The following is a 16,618-nucleotide window of genomic DNA, read 5'->3' as shown; positions in this document are numbered from 1 at the left end:
AGCATATACAACTATTGCCTGAATCTTCGTGTGGCTTGTTCACCAAACTCAAATGGCTTCATTTGGGTTTCTACTACAAAACAACCACTGTCAAGAAAAAACCCAAAACAAAAGTACCAAAAAACCCACAAAAGAAATCCAGTGCCCAAACAGTATTACATTTAATATCCCAGGGCGGTTCCTCCTGTAACCTGAGAAGTGTTACAGATTCCAAATCATAGTGCAAGACATGAGTAGTTCCTTGTTCATTCAACTAAGTTATTATTTATTAGGATTTATTATATGTCTTGGTTTTCACTTAATAAACCTTTTTTGAAGGACATTTGTGACTGATGCTGACATTAACTAGAAGTTCTGATTCTGTGTTGATGATTCACAGCATTAAAACTCTGATTCAGTTTGTTTCAGTTTCACACTAATTGAGAATTAAAATGTGAAAGTTAAATGTGTCAGTTTAGGCTATTTTAACATTAATAGAAGTTGACTGTACAACATGAAACATTTTAAAATATCAATCAAGTGATTTCAGCATTAATGACAGCATACAAAAGATAGAAGTAAAAAGGAAGTTATACATGATGAAATAGCTTCCATATGCTAGTTTCTGAGTATTTCTGCACAGTTTAATGTAAATATGCATTTGTAGGATTCAATTTTGAAAACAGAAACACTGAAAATTGTAAAATAAAATCATGACTGATCAAGGGCTCACTGTCTCTCCTGAGTTAACTTGGATTTCTCATCAATTTGCTTCTTCAGCAATAACTTTCAAAAATATTTTTTATTATATATGGTACATTTCTAATATATTTTAGACTAACGCAAAAATTAATAGATCTTAACATAAACTGTATTTGCACAATGAGACTAGTTACAGCATTTAAAATGATGGAAGAAGACTTATCCCCTAATTATCAAATGTATCTTTTTGAAAATATGGATATGGTTTTCAAGATAAAAGGGCACTACACAGCAGTTTCAACAGCCTTTAGAAAAGATACTTTTATTCCTTCCAAATCAACTCACGCTACCAAGTTGCCTTCTCAGATTGCAGGATTCTTACTCAGGCTCATCTAACACAAAGCAACTGTCAAAAGAAGCCAAAGCTTGTCCATTTGGAAGGGGAAAGGATCAGAAAGGGGACCTTCTGTATATTTTTCATCTGGTTATAAGGATCATTATGAGGCAAACCTTATCAAGAGTGTGCCAGTAGTCCTAAACTGCTACAAGACTTGTATTTACAGAGCACTTGGTTTCACAGAGGTATGGTAATTTGTCTTTTCGTATTTGCAGTCTGAAAAGTATACCAAGATATTTATGGATGAAACTCCATAATTACTGAATATTTTAGTTTTACCATATTTCAATTTTATACACAACCACCTGATTTTATCAAGTCTTAATGTATAGAATTCCTGTTTTAATGAGCAGAGGTCCAAATCATGTGGTCCCTTTTTTTAGCATCAAAACAAATAATCTCAGGAACTAAATCCTACCCAATAGCAATAATTCATCTACAAAAAGCTAGCAGCTAGTAAATAATCTGTCTTTAAGATTCACATTTACACTTAGATAAAAATCTAAATATTAAAAGTACTACATTTCTATACATGCCAACAGTATAATACTGTTAATAACTGACAACCATTAATGTCTTCAGCCTAGAAGGTTACATATTCTTACTATGCAATAGCTACATCAGGTTTTTTGAGCTATGCCTATAGCCAACTGTTCTCTGACTAAACAGAGGCCACTTGAAGACTGCATTAAGACATCAGAGAAAAACACAGGAGACAATAATAAGGATATTCCCATAAAATGTCATAATGAACTTATATACTCTGAAGAAATGACTGTAAGTGTAAAAACCTCCAACTTAGCTATAAAGTAAGGAAAGTAAGGATTTTTATCCATTGCTTCCATGCCTCAGGCCACAACAGTGAAGTAAATGGATTACATTTTTGCTATCTGCTTAATGGGATAGTTCTGCTGAACCTTTGCATTTTATAAACAATTACGTTTATAAATATTATATATATATATAAGTATTGATAAACAGCTTACATTTTTAAAGTCTGAAAGATATAACTACAAATCTAATAATATTATTAAAATTATTAATATTATAACCAAGGCAATTATATAATCAAATGGAAATACCATCTTCACTTCAGCAACACGGTTATGTGAAGATGGCTTTAAAAGTCAAGTAAAATCCCTGACAATTTTTTTTATGCTAGTGTAATGGTGCTTCTGAAGCCTGAGTAGACATGAACTCTCCACAATTCTAGTGCTAGCACATTACCTAGTGTATTGCCTTCAAGCTGTTTAAGTAGTGCTTCTACCTACCTCTTTAATGCTTCTAACCCTCCCTTCAGTCCACCACTTAATTAACATGGCAGCTCTGAATGCCACAGTTTAGACAAAAAGCAGGTTTAGGCTAATTTTAACAGTATTTAACTTTGTAGTGCAGTGAAAGCACTACTTTTAACATGAAGTTATTTCACAGAAATCAGACCAAGTATGTATTGTATCAATCTAAGCCAGCATGAAAGCTTTCTAAATTAATGGTGTATCTGTAAATATAAAATAATTTTAATTCCAAGAATTACATTGCCTCATTAATGTTTTAACATTCTGTAACTTCTGTATATCAAATACAATATAATACTAGACGCCCCCGCATGTAAAGCTATTCTTCTGCTATGCAACCAACAACCGGGTGCACAATTAATTTCTCAGCATCCCACTAGTCTTCAGTTTTTATTCTTAATACATCACATTTGACAGATCCTTCTTGTGTCTCTTGCCGTGTGCAAAATGAGAAATGGTTGCAATATCAGTGTCAGTGCGTTCTGTGTAAGTAAATGAGTAAAAATCAATTCAAAATGCAAATATCACAGTCTGCTGATAGATAATTGTCATGAACATTATTCTAAAAACCTAAACAAGAGACACCCTTCTGTTTTTAGTGACGTTTAAATACAAGACACTGAAAAAACTGGACACAGAGCTGGCAGTTTCTACCCAAAGATACTGCTATTACTTTCTGCTTAAACTTGTTTTAGTTAAGAACTGAAACATTTCTCCTAACTGATCTTTGTATATATAAAAAGCATGGCAAGCCTCTGAACTTAGAGATGCAGCATCTGACAACATCTTTTTCGCCCTCAATGCCACAGGCAGAGTTCCCATTGCCTTCTACTGTTGAAATGAAACCAAAGGAAAGAAAGAAGGGGCTTCATTGCATACTGCTTACATAGCTCTATCCTGTTAGTAGCTATATTTCATTTAATAAGAAGTGTTATAGTATTAGATATTAACTCTTTATAATACTGTTAGCAGGAGTCTAATTTAGGTACATAATCACACTAATAAAAGCAGTTTATCACTCCGGCATTTAAAAAAGAAGGCAAGTTGAGTAGAAGTGTTATGCATGTAACAAAGTTTAAGGACACACAAAGCAAATTTTGAAATTTTTAGGTTACCTCTGCTTCTACATCCACATTCTGTTTCAGAAGCAACTTCAAAATGTCAACATGGCCATTCTGGCTTGCAGCTTGCATAGCTGTGTGTCCAGCACATTGCCCATTCACCTGGAATGCCAACACTTGAAGGTGAGTTTCAAGACACACACACATGCACCTGTGAGGCTGTTTACTAGTAGAAAACTTAAAGCAACAGCAAACACAACACAGAATCAAATGAACAATTTTAAGATGCCTTCTTAGCATATATAGATCACCTGAAACTTCTCTATTTCATTTCTGTATTAGCTAGACTGAAGGAAAAATGAAGAAATGGATTTTTATCAAACATTAAAACATTAATGATACATGAATTAAAAACATTCATCTTTGGGTAATTCCTGGAAAGATTTTTGAGAACAAGTCTCAGATTTATATGTAACTTCCTTGCCAAATTTATGGCAACAGGAGAGAGTCTGAACAAAAACCCATGTTTTGTAAAATCTTAATCTAAAAATCAGTGCTCAGAACCAAAAAAGTTCAGACTCCTATCTGCAAGCATTACTACTGGTGTAGTGATAAAGACTGTAACTTTAAAATACATTCCCTAAACAAACTCGTATAATTACAAAGCATTTTCTTTTAGAATTTTCAGTATCAGACAAGTTGGTAAAAGAAATGTGACAGAGAACAGATTAGATTATTTACTCTGTGAGTTAATTAAACAAAACAAACTCACAACAACAGTAAAAACATCCAGAAAAAACTATCCTCCTTTCTCTATCCCCCCTGAAAAAAGAAGCATTTGAAGACCCTTCAGTAATTGTGAACATTTGGTACTCTGCACCAACTCTGGCAGCCAGCGGTTCAAAAGTTTCTTAATTGATGGCAGACAAAAGACTACAAAATCTGTCCAGCAAGAAAGTATGTACAGCTGTGTGTTCACACAGCCCACACACATTTCACAGGACAACAAATGGGAGAAGAGACAGTGGAATTAGCTGTATTACTTCTGAGAAGACACTACCAACTGGCAAGGAGTACTCAGAACAGCTGCACTTCTTTTAGTACTAGAGGCCCCCCAAAAGAGATACCCCCAAAACAGAACACTCACATCTACATCTGGCCTCTTTAGCAAGTCTTCCACTTTAGCAACATCTCCATTGGCAGCAGCTTTAACCAATTCTTCATTGAGATCTCCAGATTCTTGGGTTTCAAATAGTTTTTTCAATAGCTGGGACAATCTCTCTGTAATTGTTAACCAAAGGACAACTAAGATTACAATTCTAATTACACAAGAACAGAAAAAAACCCCAGCTACATTTGTTTTGTTTCTAAGGCCATGTACATAGTAATACACAAACTACCATAACATAGCAGCTGTAAAATGACTTGAGTTTGAAATAAGAGCTGCACCCTAGTACCCTTTAGACAATGGAGATTGCCACATTAGACACGTCAGAACAAAGCTGGTTGCACCACAAATAGCTCAAATAGCTTTTCTTTTACAAAATACAAAAGGGCAGGACAAGGTAAAAACATGAACTTATGTATTGCTATTACAGACTTTCTAATATTAGGTATAGCCTGTCTCCTGTGATTTGAAACACTTAAGTTGTATTACTCTTCTAGATAGTTTTATGGCCACTGTACTTGGTTCTTTATTGAGAAAACTCACTGCATCTATGCCTCCTTAGGAAAAAAATCTAGAAAACTATTTAGAAAGTTTTCTTGGCATTAAAGCAAATATGTGAAGAGGAAAGAGTAACTAGCTATGACTAAAAAAAGAAAAAACTCTAGTTTCAATTGAAAAGTGCCAACAGAGCACCAAAACAAGCTGGACAGTCTTTCTGCCTTGTTATTGTATGAATGACAGCATGTTCAACAAAACTGAAGTTTGATTACATAGACACCAAAAATTCCCACCGTAATTAGTCAAAGGATGTCTGACTAAATTTTAAGACAGAAATTAAAAAAAAAAAAATATCCTGAGTTATAATAACCACCTGCAACAGATCCTTTGCCTGTGTCTGCTATCTTAAACCACCTATTGAACAAGTAGGCTGCTTGTTACTGCCAGTGACACTCTCTGCATGCCTCAGTCCCTATTTCAATCTGATGTCCATTCCAACCATTTTGAAGTCCTTAGAGTGGACCTCCGAAGAGACACCTGCACTGTGACCAAACAGAAGCACCTGATCAATATACCATCTCCATATTAACTGCAAGCTTTTCTTCCAATCTTTCTCACATAAAACTTCAATTACCCAAACTCCAAAGCTATTATTAACCTTGCATATACACAGTGTATTAATGCCTAATAACAAATTTTAAATTAACACAATTACTTGCCATACATATGGCAATATTACTAGTTTTCTTCAAACTTACCACCAGATGCATTACTTATAGCAGATCCTGCAGATGCCACCTTCGAGACAGCTGCTGGATTATAGGTCCAAGACGTCCCACAAACCTCTACCTTTAAGTCACTGTCTGAATAGATCTGCTGAACCCGACCAACTTTACCTAAAGTCTGAATTAAAGAAAACATCAAAGGCAAATAAAACATTCCAATTTCCAAGTATTTTGGTTTTAATATTGTATAAATTTTATTAAGTCCATTATTTAACAACATAATCACTACTGTCTTTACATAGGTTTCATTTGATAAGCAGATTGCTGCACCTGAGCAAGTATTACACTGCTTTTGACGAAAACTTAAAAAGAAAATCCCTTTTAGACTGCTGCAGCCTCCAGGTACATTACCAATAATAACTAGAAATACTGCACAAGCTTGACCATTCTATGAATGCAATACACAGCTACTCACTGGAAGCATTGCCTCAGCCCACTCTCCATGACCTCTCTGGAGAAGCTTGATTCGCTCCAGGTCATAACATACTTGAACGAGGTCGCCCACTTGGAATTGAGAGGTACCTCCTTCTGCACCTTGAGCAGCATCTCCACTTCGGACAACGTTGGCCTTGGTGAGAACAGCTGGATTAAATGTCCACCTAAACAATGAATCATTTAAAGTAGGTATTGAACACACAAAGCAAAATGTATGTTTAAAAATTACCTGTTGGGCAAGTTTCTGCTTGTATGCCTACAAACTTTCTGCAACTGGATACTATGGATACTATATTTGCTGTTATCCATTTTTTGTCCATAAACTTGCCTCATTAATTCATTAATTGTGGTTCATTAATTAATTTCAAGGAAAATCTTCAGAGATATATATTTGTAAAGGCAATTAAGAAATATCATGCCTAAGGAGAAGCAAGCTGACAGCAATGTAAAAGTCCTGAAAGTAGCTATATGGTTGCTTTATTTTTCCAGGGATAGGAAATAACTGGCTGAAAAGCAGCAGATCCAAGTTGTCTCTACGACTGAACTGTCAGGAAACAACATAGGAAGAAGACAGAATTTCGGCCCTTCCCCCCAAGTCAAAAGATGCAACATTAAGTTATAACAGTATTTTTCAATTAAATAGATGTCCCAGATATACCTCAAATTTCAATCAAAGTATCCTATTGGTAGTTTGAATTTTACTGATTTAAAGGCATTTAGCTGTTTAGTCAGGGAGGAGACCAAAAGACAGAGCAGCTCCTGACATGACAGCTGCTGACATGACTGACAGAAGAAAAGCCACTTGCATCCATTTAACTGGGAAAACAGCTTTGTTATGATTGCTTTGCAGTATTAGCAGAAATATCTTGAGGGATATCCTGAATAAACAGTACACTGTTAATTCTTTCTGGACAAACTGAACAGGTCAAACTCCATATGCAACTGAAATGATATTCCATTCAGCTGCTACTTTTTAAAGATAAGCCAAATACTTGAGAGCAAGAGAACAAAAAACTATGTGGCCATGCTATATCGCTGGGTTTGTCTTATTAACATGGATGCAGCTAAGCAAAATTCAAACCTGAACTGCTTGCAGGGAGTAGTTTTGGCTTCCCCAGTACCTCCTATTCTTGGTCTGTATTTTACATAAACTAACATTCCTTTGAATAATAAAATAATAATTCCTTTGAACAAAAGTAACTCTAGTTTAGAAAAGATCCCCCCCTGAAATTTGTCACCTGTCCTCCTAAACTATTTTCCTGAAAACCCACAATGAACTGCTATTACGTTGCCCCTTGAAACCATGGGATAGATAGTTTTTAATTAAAAAGGAAGTTACTGCTTAAAACACAATAGTCTAGAACGTAATTTCTTCTTTTGGACTCAAATTTTCACAAATGAGAGGCAGCAGAATTCCTTTTCCCGCTAAAGCATCCTAGAAGTTAAGTCCTCGTTACACATCTAGAAGGAAATCTTAACAGACACAAAAGGAGAAGAGAAAGCTTCTGGCACCAAGTAATCACAAGCACTGAAGGCAATAGAAGTTTGTGAGAAGCAATGATAAAGGATATAAAACAAACCTGTTGCCACTTGGATATTGTACTACAATGTCATGGTCCTCATCAATGCCACAAACTGTTCCAGTTGTTGTTAAAGTTTCAAACATGCCATCAGTCCATCCTCCATGACCATGCTGCAAAGATTGCACAATTTCCAAGTCGAGGTCAATGTTTACAAGGTCACCTATTTGCAGCCCACCAGGGTTTCTGTTACCATTTTGCTCACCTGAAAGGGAGTAAGGGGGAAAAAAAACGTTTACATCACCATACTAATTTTCCAAGCAATTTAAAGAATGGAAGTTAATTTCTGAGAATCATAGAATTGTTAAGGTTGGAAAAGACCTTTGAGATTTTCAAGTCCAATGACCAACCAAGCCCCACCACCACGTTCACATTGAACTCTGTTCCAAGTACCCTATCAACATGTTTTCAACACTTCCAGGGATGGTGACACCACACCAATGCCTCTGCAACCACAGGGGCTAACAGGTAAAAAAACTTTGGAACCTCTGGCAACAGAACTGTGTGTTTCTTGTTGAGTTTTCAAGGGAAATAGCAGTGACACTGGCAAATGCTAAATAATTGTGACAAGTCCCACTATGGGCTCTAATTGGGATCTTAAATTAGTGGTGTTAGATATCTGGACACATAAAAGCTCTGGTGTCAATCAAACTACAGTGCTTTTGTGCAAGGAGTTAGATTTATTATATCTCTTAATATTTAAGCCAATTCTCTAAGAATGAACAGCTATGTTTGGCTTTTTAGAAATACACTGCACAGGGCACACAACACAATTTATAACTTAATGAACTCTTAAAAGCTCCCTTGCCATCCCCTTGGCACACTGATACCAAATGCAAATCAACACAAATTTACTTCAGCTTACCTAACACAGGACAATGGTCTCTGTAGAATGAGCCTCCTTTTGCATCTTGAACACATTTCAGGTCAGACTACAAAAAGAGATTTGAGAAAACTTTAGTCCTCAGTGACTGAGTCTCCAGGTCAGTGAAACCAGAACTGAAATATTTAATTAAGACAGGCTAAAAACTATGCATACTAAAAACATGTCACACAATGCACATAATCTCTTTCCAATAATTCAGCCTTGACATTCTCAAGACTTTAATAACATTTATAAATATAACAGGCTATAAAGGATGAGAATTTTTTATTTCAAAGACAGGAATTAACACAAAGCACCTTTGCCTTGTTCTATTAAGTTATTTTACCTTTTAAAAAAGAATTCTGTGAACACAAGTAAGGAAACATCACTTAGTGTCTGTCACTGCTGCCCACTCTTCCTAACATTTTTGGACAGATCCATGTTTAACTTGGAAGAAAACATGTCACTCAGATTCTATAAAATGAAAACTTTTCAATTAAGAATATGCAGAAGAGTACTACTTCAAAAAAACCTACAAAATACTACACTGAGCTAAACATGTTCTTTTTAAAGAGAAAAGCTTTAAAGCTCATCCTTCATAAAAGTGTTTCATATTATGAGAAACTTTAAGTGTGGTAACCAACTCCTATTCATAAAGCCAGAGGATTTTCTATAATTCTTTTTCCTTTATGTGTAATGCTTAATTCCAAAATAGCTATCATCTGCCATTGTTCCTTATGAAACAATTCTCACTGAACAAAGGACATTTTTGTGCGCAAAATAAGTTGGGAAGAAAATCAGAAATTGCAAAATGTGTCAGAATATTCTATGGCATAGGGGAGGAAGTAGGGGACAGGTGGTGGTAATGATATCATTAACCACAACTAAGTAAGTACCTGAACAACTCTTTTACCCTGCCCGAGATTTACTGACAAACTGTCCTCCTGCAGAAGGATTAAAATGAAAACTCTGCCCTCTTCCAAATCATCAAGGCTTGAATGAGCAAAATATCACCCTTGGCAACTGTGGCAACAAGAAAAAACACAAAATTCAGTGTATGTCCTGATCTATGAAGAATGTACTGTCACTTTGGAAAAATGATGAAGACAGCCAGAGGAAAACAATGAGATTTTAGCTTCTCTTCAAATGCCCTGAGAAAGTAGAGAAAGAGCTTGCTCAGCACAGCAGCATCAGGCCTGCGACAGGATGCTGCCACCCGGTGGGCAGGTGCTGGGTTTAGCCGGTTTAGCCGCATACAAAGGGGCTGCACCGACCTTCCCAGATGGCAAACTCATTCATTCCCGGAAAGAAGGAGAGGGAATGTGCCCGGGAGCACTGCTTCTCACCCACTGAATACAAGCCCTCGCGTCAGGCAACAACCAGCTGTCTGTGAAGGAGACAAGGAGAGATGCACATGCAAGAGCTGCTGTCACATTCTTCAGAACACTAAGAATAGAGCCTAGGAGAGTCCAAAGGCTCTCCTCCCTGCAAGGCAAAATCAGGGTGAAAGATTGATTGTGTTACAAGAAGTGTCAATGCACTGAGCAGATTGATGGCTAAAACCTAACAGAAGAAACAAAATGCTAATTAAAAGGCTAATTACTATTTTGCAGCTGACATTACTAGGAAGCCTGTTACAGTATCCTACATTTTATAGAAAAAAAACCAAAACTCAGAAACCCACACTTGTATTTTACCCTGCCTGCACTGTGACCTGCACACAGTTTATATCTGGAGTATAATGATATGCTTGGTTGAAAGACTAAGTGGTAGATTGTTGTCCAACCTCAGCTACACAACTGTCTTCTTTCCTCTTACATGATGTAGTCAATGTTATGTTGTTAAAGAATAAAACAAGAGTATGAGCTAACTAAATCTTGTAGAATTTATGTACAATTAGAGATAGAAAGCCCAGTTAAGTAGGCAATCAATGAGAACTCAAGGAAAAGCATGCAAATCAGACATTTCACAGCACAACTTGCTGGTCAGTATTAACAGCTGATGCACATGAGCAATGGGTAATAATGGTTGTTGTATAGGCTTTACATAATGCAAATGGTCTTTGCCTACTATGGAGAACTTTGGACTTCCAACACCCATACTTTAACTTCCTAAAACTGCATTCCAGCAATATGTGATTGTATTACATAGAGATCGTGACTTGCCAAGTCAAATAGGAAATATAGTATATGTACTTTGACATACCATCCAACAGCATCATTTTTATCTTCATAAAACTTCAGAGAATGAGAGAAAATGTAGAGCAAAGTCAGCAGTGCTGCCAGATGGTGTAAAAGTACCATTATCCCTGACCTTGAGGAGGAAAACAAAGCTGAAGGAGCAGCTGACTACAGAAATAACAATTAAGTTATTACACTCAATATGAAATGCCATCCATCAATACCAGGGAGGGAGGCTCTACAGACTTGGTAAAAAAACTAGCTCTGCTGCTGAGAAAAAGAGGCATGTTTGATCCAGATGCACTGATGCAGGATCTAACATCAGCAGCAAATATCAGGGGAGAAATTAGTACTGATCTTACAGATACACCAGTAGGAATAGTGCCATAGCTGCAGTTGCTCAAGGTAGCACTGAATACACATAGTAAAGGTCACTTTAAGTCTTTAAACTCACAACAGCTTTTGGGAAGGAAATCAGCCCTTTGGAGGCCCATGGAAAAAGTTCAGTGCATGCTGCTTCGTCACCAGATTAAGGCAACATGAGACTGGATAAATCCATACGTTTTAACTAAAGGTTTGTAAGAAATGCCGTGTTTCAAATTTCATGAAATCAAATCCTTCTCAGTTTCAAGAAGCTGGGAAAAGTGAAGCAATAGAGAAGGTAGACAATGGTTGAGAAAGTGACTGAAATGACAAAGAGGTGTGAGGCACAGAAACAATAACAACAGTTTTTACAGAGGAAGCCAGACCTCAGGCAAATCCTGAGTGAATGGTTTGCAACCTTACTATTTATTATAGGCACTTATCAAAGCTTTGCATTTGTAACTTTTTTTTTTTTAAGGAAGATAGTTTTCCTTGTCAGTTAATAGTATAAATAAAATTGGAAAATGATCAGGAAATACATTTCTGCTTAATGGAAATATTTTTCTTTGCAACACAAAGATTAAAAACTTGACTTGGTTGAGACTACAGGAGAAATGTGGCTACATGAAAAAGAAGCAAAACTAAGTCTGCTGACAAATGCATATAAATGCACAAGATAAATGACCAGAGAACTGAAGATTTGACTGACATTACAGACCTGACAGTTTTAACTACAGTGGAAGGTGAATATTTTTTAACACTCACATACAATGCCTAGTATACAAAGATATTTACCTTGCTTTTATTAAAAAAAAAAAATGGTAACAAGAAATTCTTAAAATCTTCTAGAACAATTTCAAATAACAACTTCATGGGTAATCCAAATAAAAGTTGATGAATAGACATTAATTATCAATCACCTAGAGGCAAGCAATCTCAACTTCCCTTATGCACTCACTATTTGGAATTTGTGGAAAAAAGTATACCAACACAGCTTACATATCACTGTGACAATGATAACTACAGATACTTCTTTCAGAGGCCACACAGATGAAAGAACGATCATCCAAAACAAGAAACTAGGAGAGGCTAATTGCAGCAAAAAAGGCAAGTGGTACAGAGAAATGGAATTCTGAAAGAAACAAATTCCTATATGATGAAATTGATTTAGCACACTCCTGTAGATGGAAATATTTTCCACTGAAAACCAAGGGAAGTCACCAGATTTACATCCTCAGCTCACGTGTTATGAAGAAATAAAATCCAGACACAAGTCCCAAAAGCAAAATCACAATCTTCCCATTAACTCTTTAATTCCACATGAACTCTCTTTGTTACAAAAGGATATGTTCACACATATTTAGAAATTTAAAAATGCCCAAAAGGGGTTATTTGGTTAACAGGTCAGGACTCTGAATACATATAAGTAAGAAATGTGAGTAGCATAATGAACCATGTAAGACGACAGTAGGTCATTCTTACTAAGGATGTAGCAAACATTTTATCTGACCTAACAACATCATAAACACATATTTCAATTCAGGAATTCGTGGTCTGTGGCAACAGAAACTCCCAGACTTTACAAAAAAAAAAAAAACCAAAAAACACAGCACAAGAGGCAAGATGCACTTCTCAGCCACTTCATATGTAAACACAGCAAACACAAATAAAACCTCCAAGTATCTGGCCAGAAATAAATGCATGTTTTCAGTCAGCACCTGCTGCCTCACCAGCCAAACCTCATCTCTCCAAAGCTGGCAGGCCAGATAGATTAATTTTGAGGACCAGATGCAGTCTATCAGCTATCAAACACGAACACTGACTTACAATAATGAGCTGTATTTCTTTAATCAGCTCCATTAGCATGAGTCAAGTGTTACCCATTTGCAAGTCAGGGTCTCTTCCCAGCTGTATTTACATGGCTACACACTCTTGAGTATTGTTGATTCCACATTCTCTGTACCTTTCAAACCAATTCCCAAGTACTAAAACAAGTTTACCCCGACTTTATGTGATCTTTCTGACAGTCTCAGCTTTACATAACAACAAATAAACAGTAGTAAACAATAATAATGAATTGTACACTTAACAAATTACTAATCAGTTATAAAATTAAGCATTACATTCAAATGACTCATAGATATCCAAGAATCCATTCCGACTGAAGTGAAAATTGCATTTTTTGAAAACACTGAAGATAAAATTAGTGTAGGAATGGATTACAATCAGGTAAGCACTACTTACACAACCTCCAATTATCCTTTCTGAACATCCACATGTACATATTTTTTCTCTATTATCCTAAAAACATCTATATACGTAGTCTCACACACAGTTAAACAGGCTTTTTTTAATTGACCAAATATTTCTATTTCTACAAAACTTAGGAGAAGGGTCACCATCACCCCTTCAAATTTACAGTTGAAGTACTTAATGGAGTTTTCTAGAAATATTTAACACTTTGAAAGGTGGCTAAACTTTGGAAACACAATGTAGTTGATTTAAAAATAATAATTTTTATTAAGGGAATAACTATTTCAAAGCATAATATAACTTATCTCAAATGTACTTTTTTCATGAGACCAGAAGGAATCTTCAATGATTCCACAGCACTTTTACTATGCAGTTCAAAAATTTTAACATAGCAACTGAAATCAAAACAACCACAACAAACAAAAAAAATCAGTTGATCTGTATCTCATTCTATCTAGATTTTGTGACCATTACTTTTCCATGTATCACAAGAGAGAAGACTCCAAACATTAAATCAATGTTATATTACAAAATACCACATACATTCATTTTTGCCAATATATAAAGATTTTTCTTTAGGACTGGGGGACACCATGAAGCGCATAATTTAATACTGACTCATGTTTTACCTCTAGGATCTTAATGCATCAGAAAAGCTGACCTGAACTAAATTATTTTACTATTTTTAAAATATGTATTTCCCACAAAAGTGATATTTACTTTCATTTTAAGTATGAAAATAAACTGTAAGTAAGCAAGGCTGTAAGGTCAAATAGTTTACATTCAAAAAAGTAACTGGTCATTGTTTAACATTTTATTACTGTTACACATCTGACAAGATGACACTTCAATGTTAAATTAACATGGTTTTCCCCTGCAGAATCAAACAAAAATCATGCAGAGAAAATGCTAATTAAGATGTTTTAAGCAGCTGATAATCAAAGTAACCTTTCCTTGACCCACATTAGGATAAGAAAACCCAGCAACAGAAGGCACTTAGGCTAGAGTCTGACCCATTTTCTCTCTAAAGCTGAAGAAGTTGCTGGAGAAACTTCAAAAGGAAACAGAAAAATTTAGCACTAAAGCAAATTAAGGTCGTAGTTTAATTCAACACCTTTCCATTTGCAAAAATAAAATTGCTCTCAATAGCATTCCAAGCACTGACAGTAATTTAAATACTGCAGATCTTGCAGTAAAATCACACCAAAATTTGAAGTCAACTGAAGAATTCAGGAGTTGAAGAACAGGGTTTTTTTAAAAAGTTTATAACTACATCTGCTGTTCTTTTCTGAATTTTAATCTAAATACCACAGTAGCACAGAAAGATAAACGTGTGTGATGCAAATATTTACTGTGGCAGAATGCAGCTCTTAACTTGTAGTTATCCACATTTAATAAATTCCCAGATCAGACTTTCTTACTAATACATATGCATGACCCTTACAGCTGGATTCACAATGACCTGACTACCAGCATGCAAACTGACAAAGCATATTACAAAAGCAGGACCATAAAGCACAAGTTATTCTTACTGCCCTTCCCCCATCATGCATTTTGCCCTTTGTATTCTTTTATACTTACCATGCCCTCAAAGCCAACTCTGTAAAGATTTTTAGCACCATTGTCCCAAAGAACATATGCTGCGCTATGTGGACTCGACGCACTCCAATCTTGGATTTCAGTTACCTATTCAGTTGTGAGAATAAGAAAATGGTTTCTAGAGCAAAGATTCAGAAGCACAAATTGAACTTAAAATTTTACTCGTCTCTTCAAAATAATTAATCATATTGTAGTTTTACTAAACTTGATAAAATTTCATCTGAAGCTGTTTTCTGCTTGAGGCAAGTGTTCCCTGGGTGTGCTAAGACAGCAGTCTGAATATATACTTTGTAGGCCTATTATTCTTTTGTATATTTGGAGGTTATCTAACTACAGATGCAGAGAACAAAATCTGAACTATATTCTTACCAGAAGCAGCATTTAACTAAGAGAAACAGGATGAAAACTATTCTAATTGCTTCAATATGTCTGGTTTAACTTGCATTAGCCTGGTGGCTGTGCACTATGTTAAGAGACAATTTTATTTCCAGACCCAATATGTTTAACACAAAAGTAGTACAAAAGTAGAGTGAAAATGTCTTTCCCTGACATTTCTGAAATCAGGAGGCCATGCACCAAATTCTCAAAACATTTCCATTATTTAAAAAAAAAGGAAAAAAAAAGTTTCCAGAATTTGCTTTCATTCTTATTTATATTTATTTAAATAATGTTTCTGCTATCTAGGACATACCTTTCCACATTTAAAAACATTTATATGCATTTATATGTATTTTCAGATGTACAGGTAAAAAATCTCTCTAATACAAATTTAGTACGCAAAGCAGACTGTGCAGGATAGGACTCTTACTTTGCAAAGTTTCAGAGATTCCAATGTATCTTGACATGGGAAGGGGTAAATAATCGAGATAAATAAAAGCTGCATTTAAATATCCCTTGCTTTAAGAGATTTAAACTTACTATTTCCTTTCAGTAAAATTCAACATGAAATCCCCAGAAGTCCTAAGGCTTCCATAAATGTCTAGGATATAAAAGAAGCTAAACGAAAATATAAAATAGGCTAAATATCATAGTCAGGAACTTTTCACTCTCCTTTAAATGCTGTTTAAATGTATTAAAAATAAATTCAACAAAAAACACCAGGTCACCAAGATATAAGGGCAAGTCATAGTGTATTTTACACTGCCTGTTGTAGGTTCATACTTAGAACAAATCTTCATTAGTTCTCAAGGTAAATGGAAGTTGTAAAAGTAAAATAAACAGATGTTACAATTAGTAACTTATCATTCCATACAAATATTTTTACCATAGCACTGCATCACAAGCACTCCTAGACTGTCCTAAGCCAGTAACATAATAGCCACACCCAAAACTTGCAAAGCTTTTTAATTTTAAACTGGAAACTCCCTATAATCATTATGTGAAAAACAAAACCCTAGGGTGCCAGCACTGAAAACCAAGAGCAAGAGATACACAAATGTGCTGGCCAACAAGCAGTAA

The 16,618-nt window shown here is 35.5% G+C and overlaps 1 protein-coding gene across 4 annotated transcripts in view; it reads right to left on the bottom strand.

Annotated features, from left to right (window-relative positions):
• Positions 1 to 16,618, bottom strand: part of MIB1 (MIB E3 ubiquitin protein ligase 1) — a 71,938-nt gene that overhangs the window by 42,925 nt on the left and 12,395 nt on the right. For all 4 annotated transcript variants that reach the window (XR_012054104.1, XM_030266081.4, XM_041714714.2 and 1 more), the window contains exons 4-10: positions 15,143 to 15,247; positions 8,766 to 8,832; positions 7,901 to 8,105; positions 6,301 to 6,484; positions 5,859 to 6,003; positions 4,582 to 4,715; positions 3,489 to 3,596 (exon numbers count right to left, since the gene is read on the bottom strand). Coding sequence is in view for 3 of the 4 variants with exons in the window: in XM_030266081.4 (XP_030121941.1) it covers positions 3,489 to 3,596; positions 4,582 to 4,715; positions 5,859 to 6,003; positions 6,301 to 6,484; positions 7,901 to 8,105; positions 8,766 to 8,832; positions 15,143 to 15,247 (948 nt within the window). In the remaining variant the exon portion in view is untranslated. The remainder of the gene's footprint in view (positions 1 to 3,488; positions 3,597 to 4,581; positions 4,716 to 5,858; positions 6,004 to 6,300; positions 6,485 to 7,900; positions 8,106 to 8,765; positions 8,833 to 15,142; positions 15,248 to 16,618) is intronic.

Source organism: Taeniopygia guttata, chromosome 2 (genome assembly GCF_048771995.1).
Source record: "Taeniopygia guttata chromosome 2, bTaeGut7.mat, whole genome shotgun sequence".
Taxonomy (NCBI): Eukaryota; Metazoa; Chordata; class Aves; order Passeriformes; family Estrildidae; genus Taeniopygia; species Taeniopygia guttata.
The sequence above is the reverse complement of the archived record's forward strand: the minus strand, read 5'-3'. Positions and strand labels throughout refer to the sequence as shown.